At 40.6% G+C, this 16,709-nt stretch overlaps 1 protein-coding gene across 1 annotated transcript in view; it reads right to left on the bottom strand.

Moving 5' to 3' along the window:
• LOC103789844 (uncharacterized) overlaps positions 1–16,709 on the bottom strand; it is an 83,652-nt gene that overhangs the window by 29,545 nt on the left and 37,398 nt on the right. Inside the window, exon 4 of the mRNA XM_008987621.5 lies at positions 396–15,086. Within this exon, the coding sequence (XP_008985869.5) occupies positions 13,603–15,086 (1,484 nt within the window). The 3' untranslated portion in view covers positions 396–13,602. The remainder of the gene's footprint in view (positions 1–395; positions 15,087–16,709) is intronic.

The following is a 16,709-nucleotide window of genomic DNA, read 5'->3' as shown; positions in this document are numbered from 1 at the left end:
AATTTTTAATAGGAGAAAATAGGAACTGGGTACCCCACGGACCAAAGCTGTTCCCATTCATGAACTCACACCCCAAGTCAGGATTCTCCCCTGACGACCCTCCCGTGATCCCTGCACAATCTGAGAGAGACGCGGCTGCGGGTGCAAAGCTGCTCAAAGAGGGCTCCAGACCAGGGCACAGTCACTGGGAGAGAAGAGACAGGACGCCCGGGGCCCTGCTGTCAGTGCAGCCGCCATCTTGTGGCTGAAGGACACTGAGGCTGAGCTTCGCAAGGAGAACTGGGCGCAAATTGTGGAGCCGACCGCGGGGAAGCCTAAGTCCAGCCACAGTCGCTTCCCACCGGTTTCTAAACAACCCCCTCCCCTCCCTTGGGATGACAACCCGGCACCCTTACCATTTCTAGGCTTCCAGGGGGTCGCGCGTCTTAGCTGTGGATCTCCAAATACCTGCAGGCCACAGACACTGGGCCTCTTGGAGCAGAGGACCCCGAGCAGCGAAGAGACCTAGAGCTCCAGCTGCAACGAGAGACAAAGGACCCGCCACGATCCGGAATCCGTCCTGTCTGCTCCAGCTGCGTGTCTGATTGGACAGTTCCTAGTCCAGAGTCGTTCATTGGATAACGTTTAAAACCCCGCCCCCTCAGGCCCTGAGTGACAGAGGATGTGATTAGATGCTGTGCCAAATCAAGGAGTGACGTCTTTTCAAGCGGGGCTTCCTCCCGGAGCTGAGCCAGGCCCACTCCAGAGGGTATTTGTCTTTAACCTTGTGTATAAGGTCACATGCATTTATAAATAATATATGGCTCTACACAAATGAAAATAATAATAAATGTTTTTAAATTTCAGCTTCTTTTTTTTTTTTTTTTTTTTTTAGAGGGAGTCTCTCTGTTGCCAGGCTAGAGTTCAATGGTGCAATCTTGGCTCACCGCAACCTCCGCCTCCTGGGTTCAAGCGATTCTCCAGCCTCAGCCTCCTGAGTAGCTGGGACTTTAGGCACGTGCCACCACGCCTGGCTAATTTTTGGATTTTTAGTAAAGATGGGGTTTCACCATGTTGGCCAGACTGGTCTGGATCTCTTGACCTCGTTATCCACCCGCCTAGGCTTCCCGAAGTGCTGGGATTACAGGCATGTGCCATCTCGCTCAGCTAATTTTGTATTTTTAGTAGATAGGGGGTTTCTCCATTTTGGTCAGGCTGATCTTGAACTCACGACCTCAGGTGATCCACCCACCTCAGGCTCCCAAAGTGCTAGGATTACAGGCATAAGCCACTGTGCCCCGCTTCTTTTTCTCTTTTCTCCCTCTCTTCTTTCTCTCCTCCCCTCCCCTCCCCTCCCCACCCCTCCCCTCCCATCCTTTCCCCTCCTCTCCTGTCTTCTCTTCTCTCTCTCTCTTTTTTTTTTCAGATTAACACTCTTCTTGCCCAGGCTGGATTTCAATGGTGTGATCTTGGTTCGCTGCAACCTCCACCTCTCAGGTTCAAGCGATTCTCCTTCCTCAGCCTCCTGAGTAGCTGGGATTACAGGTATGCACCACCATGCCCAGCAATTTTTTTTTTTTATTTTTAGTACAGATGGGGTTTTACCCTGTTGGTCAGGCTGGTCTCGAACTCCTGACCTCAGGTGATCCACCTGTCTCAGCCTCCCAAAGACCTGGGATTACAAACCTTAGCCACTGCACCTGGCCCTCTTATTTTTATTCTTATGGAGACCTCATCCAGATTTTGCCTGTTCAGTATGATGCTGGCTGAGGATTTGACATAGATGGCTTTTATTATTTTGAGGCGTATTTCTTCAATGCTTATTTGTTGAGAATATTTTTATAAATACTTATTAGAGTTCCTTTTGTGCCTTTTCTGCATTTATTGTGATAATTATTTTTTGATTTTTGGTAGAGACGGGGTTTCACCATGTTGATCAGGTTGATTTCAAACTTCTGATGTCAGGTATTCCCCTCACCTCAGCCTCCCAAAGTGGTGGGATTACAGGCTTGAGCCACCGAGACCAGCTTGTGATACTCATTTTTTGAAAACTATCTTTGCATGGTGAATCACACTTATTTACTTGTATATCATGAAACATCTTTGCATTCATAACGTTTACATGATTGTCGCAAAATACCTTTTGCTTTGTGTATGAATTCAGCTTGCTAGTACTTCATGAATTTTTGTTTCAATTTTCACCAGGAATATTGGCATGTAGTTTTCTTTTGTTGCTGTGTCTTCACTAGGTTTTGCTATCAAGATGATACTGGTTTCAAATAACATTTTAGGAAGGACTTCCACCTTGATTTTTGAAATACACTCAGTAGGGGTCATACCAGCTTACCTTTGTATATGTGAAAAAAATTGGCTATGAATTCATCTTATCCAGGGCTTTCTATGGTTGGTAGCTGGTTTATTACTAATTAAATATATTTACATACTTTACATATTGTTGCTGACCTCAGGTGATCCACCCACTTTGGCCTCCCAAAGTGCTGGGATTACAGGTGTGAGCCTCCATGCCCGGCCTCTATTTTCTCTAAATCTTTTAGTTTGCTTGTATAGAGATGTACATAGTAGTCTCTGAGGATGTCTACTCTTTATGTGAAATTAGTGATGATTTCACAACTCTAACAATTAAATAGATGCAGAATAAAAATTTGACAAAATTGGCCGGGTGCGGTGGCTCATGCCTGTAATCCCAGCACTTTGGGAGGCCGAGGTGTGTGGATCACAAGCTCAGGAGTTCAAGACCAGCCTGACCAACATGGTGAAACCCTGTCTCTATTAAAAATACAAAAATTAGCTGCAAATGGTGGCGGGCGCCTGTAATCCAGCTACTTGGGATGCTGAGGCAGAGAATTGCTTGAACCTGGAAGGCAGAGGTTGCAGTGAGCCGAGGTCGCCCCACTGCACTCCAGCCTGGGTGGCAGAGTGAGACTCCGTCTCAAAAAAATAAAAAAACTTTGACAAAATTCAAATCACATAATAATCTCATAATAAATCACTAAAACATAGTAAGTACAGGACAAATGCATCTAAAGCCAATAAATGCCATGTACAGGAAAAAATGTACAGCTAATAACATTCTAAACAGGGAAATGTCGGCTTTTTCTCTAAGACCTAGAACAAGACAGGGATGCCTTATTTTCCCCTCTTTTCTATTCTTCTTTCTTTCTGTTACACTATTTCCCACTTTCTTTTCTTTCTTTCTTTCCTTTTCTTTTTTTTTTTTTTTTTGAGACGGAGTTTCGCTCTTGTTACCCAGGCTGGAGTGCAATGGCGTGATCTTGGCTCACCGCAACCTCCGCCTCCTGGGTTCAGGCAGTTCTCCTGCCTCAGCCTCCTGAGTATCTGGGATTACAGGTACGCGCCACCATGCCCAGCTAATTTTTTGTATTTTTAGTAGAGACGGGGTTTCACCATATTGACCAGGATGGTCTCGATCTCTTGACCTCGTGATCCACCCACCCCAGCCTCCCAAAGTGCTGGAATTACTGGCGTAAGCCACCATGCCTGGTGGATATAATTTTAAATACAGAAAATCCTAAGACTTTACTAAGAACTACTGGAACTAATAAACAAATTTATTAAATTTGCAGAATACAAATCAACATACAAAAATCAGTAGCATTTCTACACATGAACAATTAACTATCTCAAAATGAATTTTTTAAAAAATCCCAGCTACAGTAACTGTAGTAACTATACTTTAAAATGAATTAAAGCAAAAAGGTGAAACACCTTATGTTATAATCTAAAGAACATTAAAGTAAAAAAATTAAGTAGGCTGGGTGCGGTGGCTCACACTTGTAATCCCACCACTTTGGGAGGCAGAGGCAGGTGAATCACTTGAGGTCGGGAGTTCGAGAGCCGCTTGGTCAACATGGCGAAACCCCGTCTCTACTAAAAATACAAAAATTAGCCACGCGTGGTGGCAGGCACCTGTAATCTCAGCTACTTAGGAGGCTAAGGCAGGAGAATAGCAGAACCCAGGAGGCAGAGGTTGCAGTGAGCCGAGATTACACCACTACACTCCAGCCTGGGTAACAGAGCAAGACTCTGTCTTGGGGTGGGGGGAAGTAATACACAAAGGAAAAATATTACTCATTCATGAACTGGTACTGTTAATATGGGTAAATAAGTGTGTTACAGAAAATAACCTACAGATATAATGTAACCTCTATCAAAACACCAGTGACTTTGTAAAAAAAATTTTTTAATGTATTTAAAGTTTATATGGTACCACAAAAAACCCTGAATGCCCAGAGCAGTCAAGCAAAAAAGAAAGGCTAAAGGCATCACATAATCTTACTTTGAAATACACCTCAATGCTATAGTAACCAAAGCAGTATACTTGAACAAAAATTAACACATAGAAACCAAAAATATATCCATGTATTTACAGCTATCTGATTTTAAATATAGATGACAATTTCTCAGGAAAAGGACAGTATAGTCTCTTCAATAAATGGTATTGAGAAAACTTTATAGCCACATGCAAAGCAATGAGACCTTTATTTCAAAACATACGTAAAAATCAACTCAAAACAAATTAAGAAACTTACATGTAAGGCTTGAAACTCTGAAAGTAATACATAAAAATAGAGTAAAAGGCTCATAACACTGGTCTAGACAGTAAGTTTTTTTGGTTTTTTGTTGTTGTTGTTGTTGTTTTTTGATATGTAGTCTCACTCTGTTGCAAGAGCTAGAGTGCATTTGTGTGATCTCGGCTCACTGCAGCCTCCACCTCCCGGATTCAAGCAATTCTTTTGCCTCAGCCTCCCAAGTAGCTGGTACTAGTGTGTGCCACCATGTCTGGCAATTTTTGTATTTTTAGTAGAGACAGAGTTTTACCATGTTGGTCAGGCTGGTGTCAAACTGGCTTCAGGTGATCTGCCCACCTCAGCCTCCAAAGTGCTGGGATTGCAGACATGTATCTCTGCACCTGCCTGACAGTGACTTTATTTAACCTCAAAACCCCAGGAAATTAAAGGAAAAAGAGATGAGTCAGATTACTTCAAATTAATAAGCTGCAGCACAGAATCTGATGAAATCAACAGGATGAGACAACTGGAAAATGAGAGAAAATATGTGCAAATCACACGTGACAAGAGGTTAATATAAAAAATACATAAAAACTCAAATGACTACATAACAAAAACCAAATAACTATTATAAATGAGCGGCTGGGCGTGGTGGCTCACGCCTGTAATCCAAGCACTTTGGAGGCCACGGCAGGCGGATCACCTGAGATCCGGAGTTCAAGACCAGCCTGACCAACATGGTGAAACCCCTTCTTTTAAAAAAAAAAACAAATGAACAAGGCCAGGCGTGATGGCTGATGCCTGTAATCCTAGCACTTTAGGAGGCCGAGGTGGGCAGATCAACTGGGGCCAGGAATTGAAAACCAGCCTGGTCAACATGGTGAAATCCCGTCCCTACTAAAAATACAAAAATAAGCTGGTTATGGTGGCGGGTGCCTATAGTCCCAGCTACTTGGGAGGCTGAGGCAGGAGAATCGCTTGAACCCGGGAGGTGGAGGTTGCGATGGGCAAAGAATGCGCCATTGCACTCCAGCCTGGGGAACAAGAGTGAGACTCTGTCTCAAAAAAAAGAAAGAAAAAAAAAGCCAAATGCTTAAATATTTTTCAAGAAAAGACACACATACAGCCAACAGATACATTGAAAAAATTCTTGGCCAGGTGCCCTGGCTTCTGCCTGTAATTCTAGGATTTTGGCAGGCCGAGGTGGGCGGATCACAAGGTCTGGAGTTCAAAACCAGCCTGATCAACATGGTGAAACCTTGTCTCTACTAAAAATACAAAAACTTAGCCAGACATGGTGGTGCATGCCTGTCACCCCAGCTACTCGCAAGGCTGAGGCAGAATAGTTTGAACCCAGGAGGCGGTTGCAGTGAGCAGAGATCGTGCCATTGCACTCCAGTCTGTGCAACAAGAGTGAAAAAAAATTATTAATGTCAATTATTTTCATTGAAAGTCAAGCCAAAAAAACTATGAGATACACATTCATTTTTGATAGAATGACTCTTACTAAAAAGAAAACAAATGTTGATAAAGATGTGAAGAAAAGGGCCGGGCGCGGTGGCTCACGCCTGTAATCCCAGCACTTTGGGGAGGCCGAGGCGGGTGGATCACGAGGTCAAGAGATCCAGACCATCCTGGTCAACAAGGTGAAATCCCGTCTCTACTAAAAATACAAAAATTAGCTGGGCATGGTGGCACGTGCCTGTAGTCCCAGCTACTCGGGAGGCTGAGGTAGGAGAATTGCTTGAACCCAGGAGGCGGAGGTTGCGGTGAGCCAAGATCGCGCCATTGCACTCCAGCCTGGGTAACAAGAGCGAAACTCTGTCTCAAACAAACAAACAAAAAAGATGTGAAGAAAAAGGAACCCTTGTACACTACTGGTACGAGTGTAAATGAGGGCAGCCATTTTGGAAAACAAAATAGAGATTTTTCAAAATGTTTAAAATGAAACTGCCATATAATACAGCAATTGGACTTTTTTCTTTCTTTTTTTTTGAGACGCAGTCTCACTGTTGCCCAGGCTGAAGTGCAGTGGCAGGATCTCCGTTCACTGCAAACCCTCCCTCCTGGGTTCAACTGATTCTCATGCCTCAGTCTCCTAAATAGCTGGGATTACAGGCGTGCACTACCACACTTGGCTAATTTTTTTATATTTTTAGTAGAGATGGGATCTCACCAGGTTGGCCAGCCTGGTCTCAAATTCCTGACTTCAGGTGATCTGCCTGCCTGAGCCTCCCAAAGTGCTGGGATTACAGGCATGAGCCACCACACCCAGCTGCAGTATTAAAAATATATCCAAAATGGAAAAGAAAATCACAATGAGGGAATGTCTGCACTTCTGTGTTGCAGCGCTCAACATCTAATGAGTAAATAAAGACAATGTAGTGGATATACCCAGTGAAATACTATTCATCTCTAAAAAACCAAGTCTATTATTTTTAACCACATGGATTAACTTAAAGAATATTGGTGAAATAAGCCAGGATATTAGTTGAAATAAGAAAGATTAATATTTCATGATTTCACCTATACTTAGAGTACAAATAAATATTATTGAAGTAGAAGTAAAATGGTGACCATGAGATGCCAAGGTATTTAGAAAAAGGGAGGTTTGGAAAGATGTCTGTCAATGAATACCTAATTATAGTGAAGTGAGAGGAATAAGTTCGGGATATTGTTTGTGTAACACTGACTTTAGTTTGCTTGTTTATTTATTTATTTTTTTGAGATGGAGTTTCGCTCTTGTTACCCAGGCTGGAGTGCAGTGGCGCGATCTTGGCTCACTGAAACCTCCGCCTCCTGGGTTCAGGCAATTCTCCTGCCTCAGCCTCCCAAGTAAGTGGGACTACAGGCACGCGCCACCATGCCCAGCTAATTTTCTGTGTTTTTAATAGGACGGGGTTTCACCATGTTGACCAAGATGGTCTCAATCTCTTGACCTGGTGATCCACCCGCCTCGGCCTCCCAAAGTGCTGAGCCACCGCGCCTGGCCCCGATTTTAGTTTATAATATTTATATTTTTGAAAAATGATACCATGATGTTACAAGCTCTCACCACAGAAATGTTAACTATGTGAGATAAAGCATCAACTACCTAGAATTAAGCATTTGGCAATGTATGTATACTTCAAAGCATCATGTTTCACAGAATACATGTTTCATCTGTCCAGTTAAAAAAGGTTTTTAAACATCATAGAAGAATAACAGTGTTTCAAATACTGTATGTCATTAACTTGGCTGAACAGTATCCAAAATACATAATTTTTGTGTTTTTTTTTTTTTCACATAAATTTTCAGCCATAACCATAGAAACTGTGATCTTTGCTAGCATGTTCTGGACACAGCATGATGTATGAGAGGAGCCAATGGAGTTTAGGACTTCTAAGCTTGGGGCCCCTGGAGTTTCTGGTGCTGATGGTAATGGTATGAAAAACAGTAAATGGGCAGGTGGTGTTTATTGTCCCATGACTGTGAACACAGTAAGCAAGTTTGCATGCAAAATAATGGGAAATATTTTAATCTAATAGTTGCCATAATTTCCAAAATTTTTCAGAGATAATGACCAAGGAGTTGGCTATACTGTACTTCACTCACTAAAAAAAATTATATGAATTAGAAATTTCTCCAGATTATAATATCAATATGGAAAAGAAACATTTCAAATTTCAAATTCATGGAGGTCATTTTATTTTATTTATCTAAGTTTTTTGAGACGGAGTTTCACTCTTGTTGCCCAGACTCAAGTGCAATGGCCCAATCTCGGTTCACCGCAACCTGTCTCCCAGGTTCAAGAGATTCTCCTGCCTCAGTCTCTCAAGCAGACGGGATTACAGGCATTTACCGCCATGCCCGGCTAATTCTGTATTTTTAGTAGAGACAGGGTTTCTCCATGTTGGTCAGGCTGGTCTCAAACTCCCGACATCAGGTGATCCGCCCACCTCAGCCTCCCAAACTGCTGGGTGCTGGGATTACAGGCATGAGCCACTGCACCTGGCCTCATTTTAATTTTTCTTTCTTTTTTTGTGCTCAGGTTGGAGTGCAATGGCACGATCTCAGCTCACCGCAACCTCTGCCTCCCAGGTTCAAGAGATTCTCCTGCCTCAGCCTGCGGAGTAGCTGGGATTACAGGCACGTGCCACCATGCCCGGCTGATTTTGTATTTTTAGTAGAGACGAGGTTTCTCCATGTTGGTCAGGCTGGTCTCAAACTAATGACTTCAAGTGATCTACCCTCCTCAGCCTCCCAAACTGCTGAGATTACAGGTGTGAGCCACAGTGCCCAGCCCAAGTCATTTTATTATTTTGCAATGTTTAACATTCATGCTTAAAAATAGAAGATTCCACAAGAAAATGTAAGGTATGCTGTATCATAGAAAATTAAATTTAAAATTCTTTATTTGCCTTCTAAACTTCTAAACTTTGAATTTCTAAGATATATTCGACTGAGAGCGTGGCTCTGTTTTATATATATACATATATATTTGTATTTGCTACACTTTGTGTAAAAATCTAATATGAATTTTCCTTTACAGATAAAAATAATGCTAACTGATTCAATCCTCTCGCCTGTGGACAGTGTATGCCTTCTATCTTAATTAACTAATCTGAAAGTTATATTGATAAGAAAACTCTACAGTTATAACCAATATTTTAGTGCATTAAAAAGACCTACTTTCTCATCAAACCCTACAAAGTACCATGTAAAATGACATGGCATAAAAGAACAGTGAGAAAACTACAGCCATAGCAGAAACACAAAGAGGAGCTGTGATGCACATATAGTTGAAATATACATAATAGCTGGGCACGATGGCTCATGCCTGTAATCCCAGCACTTTGGGAGGCTGAGGCAGGCAGATCACAAGATTAGGAGTTGAAGACCAGCCTGGCCAGCATGGTGAAAACCCGTCTCTACTAAAAATACATAAAATTAGCTGGGCATGGTGGTGCGCCTGTAGTCCCAGCTACTCAGGAGGCTGAGGCAGGAGAATTGTTTGAACCAGGGAGGTGGACGTTGCAATGAGTCGAGATCGGGCCACTGCACTCCAGCCTGGGTTACAGCACGAGACTCCATTTAAAAAAAAAAAACCTAAAGATAATTAGAAATAATATAAGAAGTAGAATTTTTCTTTAAATTCAGCAAGTCAGCTTTGTAGCCTGGAACAAAATGTCCTCTCCATATAAAGAATCCATGCTATATTTTCTCCATGCTGTATTTGATATTTTCCATCTCTGACTTGAAGTTACAAACTAACTCCAGCAGAAATATTAATGGCTTAATATAAAGCATTTGTGACACAGCAAGCACTATCATGTTGGTTTGCTACATTTATACATAAAAACAGCCTTGGCTGGGTGCTGCAGTGGCTCATGCCTGTAATCCCAGCACTTTGGGAGACTGAAGCAGGCAGATCACGAAGTCAAGAGTTTGAGACCAGCCTGGCAAACATAGTGAAACCCCATCTCTACTGAGAATACAGAAAAATTAGCCGAGGGTAGTGGCAGGTGGCTGTAATCCCAGCTACTCAAGAGGCTGAGGCAGAATTGCTTGAACCCGGGAGGCAGAGGTTACAGTGAGCCAAGACCGAGCCACTGCACTCCAGCCTGGGTGACAGAGTGAGACACCATCTCAAAACAAACAGGACCAGGTTTGGTGGCTCATGCCTGTAATTCGACCACTTTGGGAGGCCAAAGTGGGTGGATCACCTGAGGTTAGGAGTTCGAGGCCAGCCTGACCAACATGGAGAAACCCCCGTCTGTACTAAAAGTACAAAATATTAGCCAGGTGTGGTGGTGCATGCCTGTAATCCCAGCTACTTGGGAGACTGAGAATCGCTTGAACCTGGGAGGTAGAGATTTCGGTGAGGGGAGATCGCGCCACTGCACTCCAGTGTGGGCAACAAGAAAAAAACTCCATCTCAAAAAAAAAAGTGAAAGGAACAATAACTAAAGAAAACTAGGCTTATGACTAATTCATATTTAAGGAAAAAAAATAAAAGTAGGCTTATATAGGGTTCTTCAATTGAACAAAATGGAAAGTTCTAACTAAATAAAACATAACTTATTAAACTAATTGTGGAATTACATCTAAAAATTATTGTGTGCACTACTGAATTTCATAAAAAACATTTTTGTAATCCCTGATGAGATCACATAATGAATAATACTTCATAAACTATTCAACAAAAAAATTATAAGAAATTGATTATGGGTCTAGCATACATACTAGGCAAGTTAAAACAGAGAATCTGCATAGGGAGATTCTAAACCATAAGCCATATTACAGTAATAAATTCAATACAAAGCAAAGTGTATACATTTGGTTTCAGATTTTTTGTGGTGTTTAGTTTCCCAGTAAATTAGTCATCTTATTAAAATGATTTGTTTTGTTTCAATAATGCTCCTTTGAAAACAGTTACAAACTCATACCCACAAGAAGACACATACTTCATAATTTTCTTACACCTAAGGTTTATCTTAAGAACAATGTATGTGTTTATTTAACTTTATGTAAATCAAAACTAAGTCATATGTGTTTGCAGGCAGAGAGGCCAAATGTTCAAAAATGTATATATAACAAATTTTTAAAAAATTTATTTAGAACTCAAAAATGTATTTTTAATACTTATATATAGTTTTTTTTTGTTTTGTTTTTTGTTTTTTTTTTGAAACAGAGTTCACTCTTGTTACCCAGGCTGGAGTGCAATGGCGCGATCTCGGCTCACTGCAACCTCCGCCTCCTGGGTTCAAGCAATTCTCCTGCCTCAGCATCCCGAGTAGCTGGGACTACAGGCATGCGCCACCATGCCCAGCTAATTTTTGTATTTTTAGTAGAGACGGGGTTTCACCATGTTGACTAGGATGGTCTCGATCTCTTGACCTCATGATCCACCCGCCTTGAGTAAGGTGGGATAGGTTTAAGTTAGTGGCATAATAATGCTTCATTGAATACATGATAGTCTTAACATGTTAAAAATATTTAATTAAAAAATTAAGTTCACATGCCATCTGAAAAATTTTAAATGTATTCCATTTTATTACCTAAAAGTACAAGAAGTAAAATGATACACTATTAAGTTTAACAAAACTTAAAAATGTTTCTCTCACTATAAGGCAAAAGAATACTACTCTGCACACTACCTCATGCACCACTCAGTATAAGTTAACCACAAATATCCTCTCCACTTAGATTTTCATCATGCACGTTACATTTTAATGTCCTTACTCTTCCATGGAAAACATCATAAATAATGTCTACCTAAAAATAAAAAATCTCTTATATCTTTGATGCAATGACAACTGATCACATGCTTTCACATGTGAATACAATAGAAATTAAGAAATAGCATGAAATAATTTGAGAGTTGAATTACATCATTATTAGCTTTTCAAAAAATCTGTACTTCTTTTCAAGGAAAAAAATATACTTTGAATGTAATTACAACCTTTCAAAAAATTTTCTACTCCTCTTAAAGTTATATACAAATAAATGTATCTACCAATGTTAGTTTGGATTGTTTTATCTTCAGCACTGATACAGTGTAATGTCTGAAATGTCAGTACCTTAGATATTTCTACTGTGAATTCTCTGATATTTACATAGACTTAATTTTGGATTAAATGTTTTAAATATATATTGCATCTGCAAAAATATATCTTAGTATGAACCTTCTGGTGTTGTCTAAGTTATAGTTTTAGATATTTTTTCTTCAAATTTGCAGGATTTTTCTCCAATCTAAATTCCCTGATATTGAACAAAAGTTTAAGCGACTGCTTTAGGGATTTCTCTAGTACAAAATGTACAAGATCCGTGATACAAGTAAAAGTACTATAATCCTCTTTCTGTTTGTAATGTTTGTCTTTGAAATAAATATTCTTTTTTTTTGAGACAGAGTGCTCTTGTTGCCAAGTTGGAATGCAATGGCAAAATCCTGGCTCACTGCAATCTCTACTTCCCGGGTTCAAACAATTCTCCTGCCCAAGCCTCCTGAGTAGCTGGGACTACAGGTGCCTGCCACCCATGCCAGGCTAATTTTGTATTTTTAGTAGAGATGGGATTCCACTGTGTTGGCCAGGCTGGTCTCGAACTCCTGACCTCATGATCCTCCCACCTCGGCCTCCCAAAGTGCTGGGATTACAGACATGAGCCACCGTGCCTGGCCCAAAATAAATATTCTTCTTTACTTTAAAAGCTTATATTTTCTGAAAGATATTTTGACAGTTATTGAATTTACAATGCTTTTATTAAGTACTCTGAAGTTGAGTAAGGTGTGAGCAGATATTAATGGCTTTTTCACAGTCTTTACATTTGTATAATTTTTATTAAGTATAGATGCTTTCCTGGCAATAAGGTGTGAGTACTCATTAAAAATTTTGGCTGAACGCAGAGGCTCATGCCTGTAATCCCAGCACTTCTGAAGGCTGAGTCGGGCAGATCACGAGGTCAAGAGCAGCCTGGCCAGCATGGTGAAATCCTGTCTCTATTGAAAATAACAAAACTTAGCGGGGTAGAGGGCAGTGGTGGTGGCGCGTGCCTGTAATCCCAGCTACTTTAGCGGCTGAGGCAGGAGAATCACTTGAAACTGGAAGGTGGAGATTGCAGTGAGCCAATGATCATGCCAGTGCACTCCAGCCTGGGTGAAAGAGCAAAACTCTGTCTCAAAAAAAAAAAAACACTTGTAAGAGTTTTTCTAGTAAGAATGATCTTACCTACAATCAAGTGTGACAATCATTTAAAGGTTTTGTCACATTTTTTACATTTTTAAAGTTTCTCGCCAGTACGATTTCTTTCATGTTTAGAAGTTTGAGGTGTTGTCAAAATTACTGATGTCTTCCAGGTTTGTAGCTTCTCTCCAGTATACATTTTCTGTTTAGTAAGATTTGAGGATCAGTTAAATGCTTGCACATTCTTTACGTTTGCTGGTTTCTCTCTAGTATGAATTATGTTATGTTCAGTAAGGATTAAGAGCTGGTTAAAGGCTTTGCCACATTTATCACATTTATAGGGGTTCTCTCCAGTATGAATTATCTTGTGTTTTAATAAAAGTGGAAAATACATTAAATGCTTTAACACATTATTTACACTTGTAGGGGTTCTCTTTGGTGTGAATTCTCTTATGTTTAGTAAGGTTTGGGGACTGGTTAAAGGCTTTGCCACATTCTTCACATTTGTAGGGTTTCTCGCCAGTATGAATTATCTTATGTTTCATAAGAGTTGAGGACTGGTTAAAGGCTTTGCCACATTCTTTACATTTGTAGGGTCTCTCCCCAGTATGAATCATCTTATGTGTAGTAAGGTGAGAGGACAGAATAAAGTCTTTACCACATTCTTCACATTTATAGGGTTTCTCTCCAGTATGAATTTTTTTATGATTAGTAAAATTTGAGGAGTAGTTAAAAGTTTTGCCACATTCTTCACATTTGTAGGGTTTCTTCTCAGTATGAATTACCTTATGTTTAGTAAGGATTGAGAATATACTAAAGGCTTTGCCACATTCTTCACATTTGTAGGGTTTCCTTCCAGTATGAATTACCTTATGGTAAGTAAGAGTTGAGGACTTGGTAAAGGCTTTACCACATTCTTCACATTTGTAGGGTTTCTCTCCAGTATGAATTACCTTATGATTAGTAAGGTGTGAGGACCGGTTAAAAGCTCTGCCACATTCTTCACATTTGTAGGGTTTCTCTTCAGTATGAATTATCTTATGTTTACTAAGGGTTGAGAATACACTAAAGGCTTTGCCACATTCTTCACATTTGTAGGGTTTCTCTCCAGTGTGAATTCTCTTATGTGTAGTAAGGTGTGAAGATAGGGTAAAGGCTTTGCCACATTCTTCACATTTGTAGGGTTTCTCTCCAGTATGAATTTTCTTATGATTAGTAAGGTTTGAGGACTGTTTAAAAGCTTTGCCACATTCTTCACATTTGTAAGGTTTCTCTCCAGTATGAATTATCTTATGTTTAGAAAGGTTTGAGGACCGGTTAAAGGCTTTGCCACATTCTTCACATTTGTAGAGTTTCTCTCCAGTATGAATTATCTTATGTCTAGTAAGAGTTGAGGACTGGTTAAAAGCTTTTCCACATTCATCACATTTGTAGGGCTTCTGTCCAGTATGAATTATCTTATGATTAGTAAGGGTTGAGGACTTTTTAAAAGCTTTGCCACATTCTTCACATTTGTAGGGTTTCTCTCCAGCATGACTTACCTCATGTTGTGATAGCTGTGAAAGCACACAAAATGATTTGCCACATTTTTTGCATCTGAAATGATTTTTTCCAGTATGTCTCATCTTACGTCTCTTTGAATTTGAATATTTATGAAAGACTTGCACACATTTCTCATAATAAGCTGTTTTGCTCTGGGTGGCTGTCGCACCCTGGTTGAGTCCGTTATGATGACCTCCTTTGTGCACCTTACACTCGTCCACACTTTTACAGCTTTTCCTTAACTGTAAATTCTGATGGCCACATTTTCCGTATCTTGTCAGAATTACTTGTTGGAAAGTATTTTTTATATCTTGCTCAGGCCAAAGGTCTTTGGCAAAATCAGAATATATAACTGAAAGAAATGAAAATAACAAATTATTCCACTTACTAGGCTCAGATGAATATCATTTACAAATCTAACTTATATAAACCACAAATCTAACTTATATAAACTACAAAATACCACAGATCCTAAATCCTTTATAGATATATAAATATAACAAAAACATTCTGACCAAAATACATTTGTAAAAAATTTACAAATGAGTTAAGCGTCTGCAGTGCCCCAGGTGAGGACGATGCAAAGAGCCACATACGAGAATAAAAAAAGTCTGTTACATTTACCCGGCACAGCTCTTTTTGCTGCCCAATATAATACAGTCTTCACATGTAAATTGCCAAATCCTAATTTCCTTTTTAAATGACTAAAAAAAATAGCGTCACATACATCTTTATTTCTGGTTCTTAGGCACCTTTTCTGACACTGGCTTCTGTCTCCCATGACACAAAGTGCTAAAAGAAATGGTGGTATACTTTGGAATGACAGTTTGAGTCTGCTGAGACCAAAGTTAAGTGATACAGCAGCAGAGAGACTGCAGCACCACAGACAGGGCACAGGTGTGCAAGTGATTACTATTTAGAAGAAACACTAACATAATTCTTCAGCTTAAAAGCCCACAAAATTTCAGGCAAAATACATTCTAAGAATACGATTTGGTGGCTCACGCCTGTAATCCCAGCACTTTGGAAGGCCGAGGCGGGTGGATCACGAGGTCAAGAGATCGAGACCATCCTGGTCAACATGGTGAAACCCCGTCTCTACTAAAAATACAAAAAATTAGCTGGGCATGGTGGCGCGTGCCTGTAGTCCCAGCTACTCAGGAGGCTGAGGCAAGAGAATTGCCTGAACCCAGGAGGCGGAGGTTGCGGTGAGCCGAGATCGCGCCATTGCACTCCAGCCTGGGTAACAAGAGCGAAACTCCGTCTCAAAAAAAAAAGAATACGTTTGAGAGATTCCTAAAATCTCTAGCCAAGACAACTGGTTTCAGACTATGCCAGGTATAAGCCACTTTATAAAGATGGTGACAGGACCAGGCACGGTGGCTCATGCCTGTAATCCCAACACTTTGAGAGGCCAAGGTGGGCGGATCACCTGAGGTTGGCAGATTGAGACCAGCCTGACCAACATGGAGAAACCTGTCTCTACCGAAAATACAAAATTAGCCAGCCATGGTGGTGCATGCCTGTAGTCCCAGCTACTCAGGTGGCTAAGGCAGGAGACTCACTTGAACCAAGAAGGTGAAGGTTGTAGTGAGCCGAGATCGCACCATTGCACTTAGCCTGGGCAACAAGAGCGAAACCCTGACTCAAAAAGAAAAAAAAAAAACCTGAAAGAAAAAATGTCAAAATGAAGAGGCTCAACAAACAAACTAGGATACACAAAATAAGATTGTCACAGCTAGCTTGTTTTTAATGTCTAAATCTCAAAGATTAATGTATATAAAATATTAGGGCAGCATGACCCCATCAAAAACATTATCAAACTTTCAGAAAGCAATCATAAGAACACAAAGAGGTGGTTGGGTGCGGTGGCTCACACTTGTAATCTGAGCACTTTGGGAGGCCAAGGTGGGTGGATCACCTCGAGAAACTGAGACCATCCTGGCCAACATGGTGAAACTTCATCTTTACTAAA

Source organism: Callithrix jacchus, chromosome 22, assembly GCF_049354715.1.
Source record: "Callithrix jacchus isolate 240 chromosome 22, calJac240_pri, whole genome shotgun sequence".
Lineage (NCBI taxonomy): Eukaryota > Metazoa > Chordata > Mammalia > Primates > Cebidae > Callithrix > Callithrix jacchus.
Note: the sequence above shows the minus strand (reverse complement) of the source record. Positions and strands in the feature narration are given on the sequence as shown.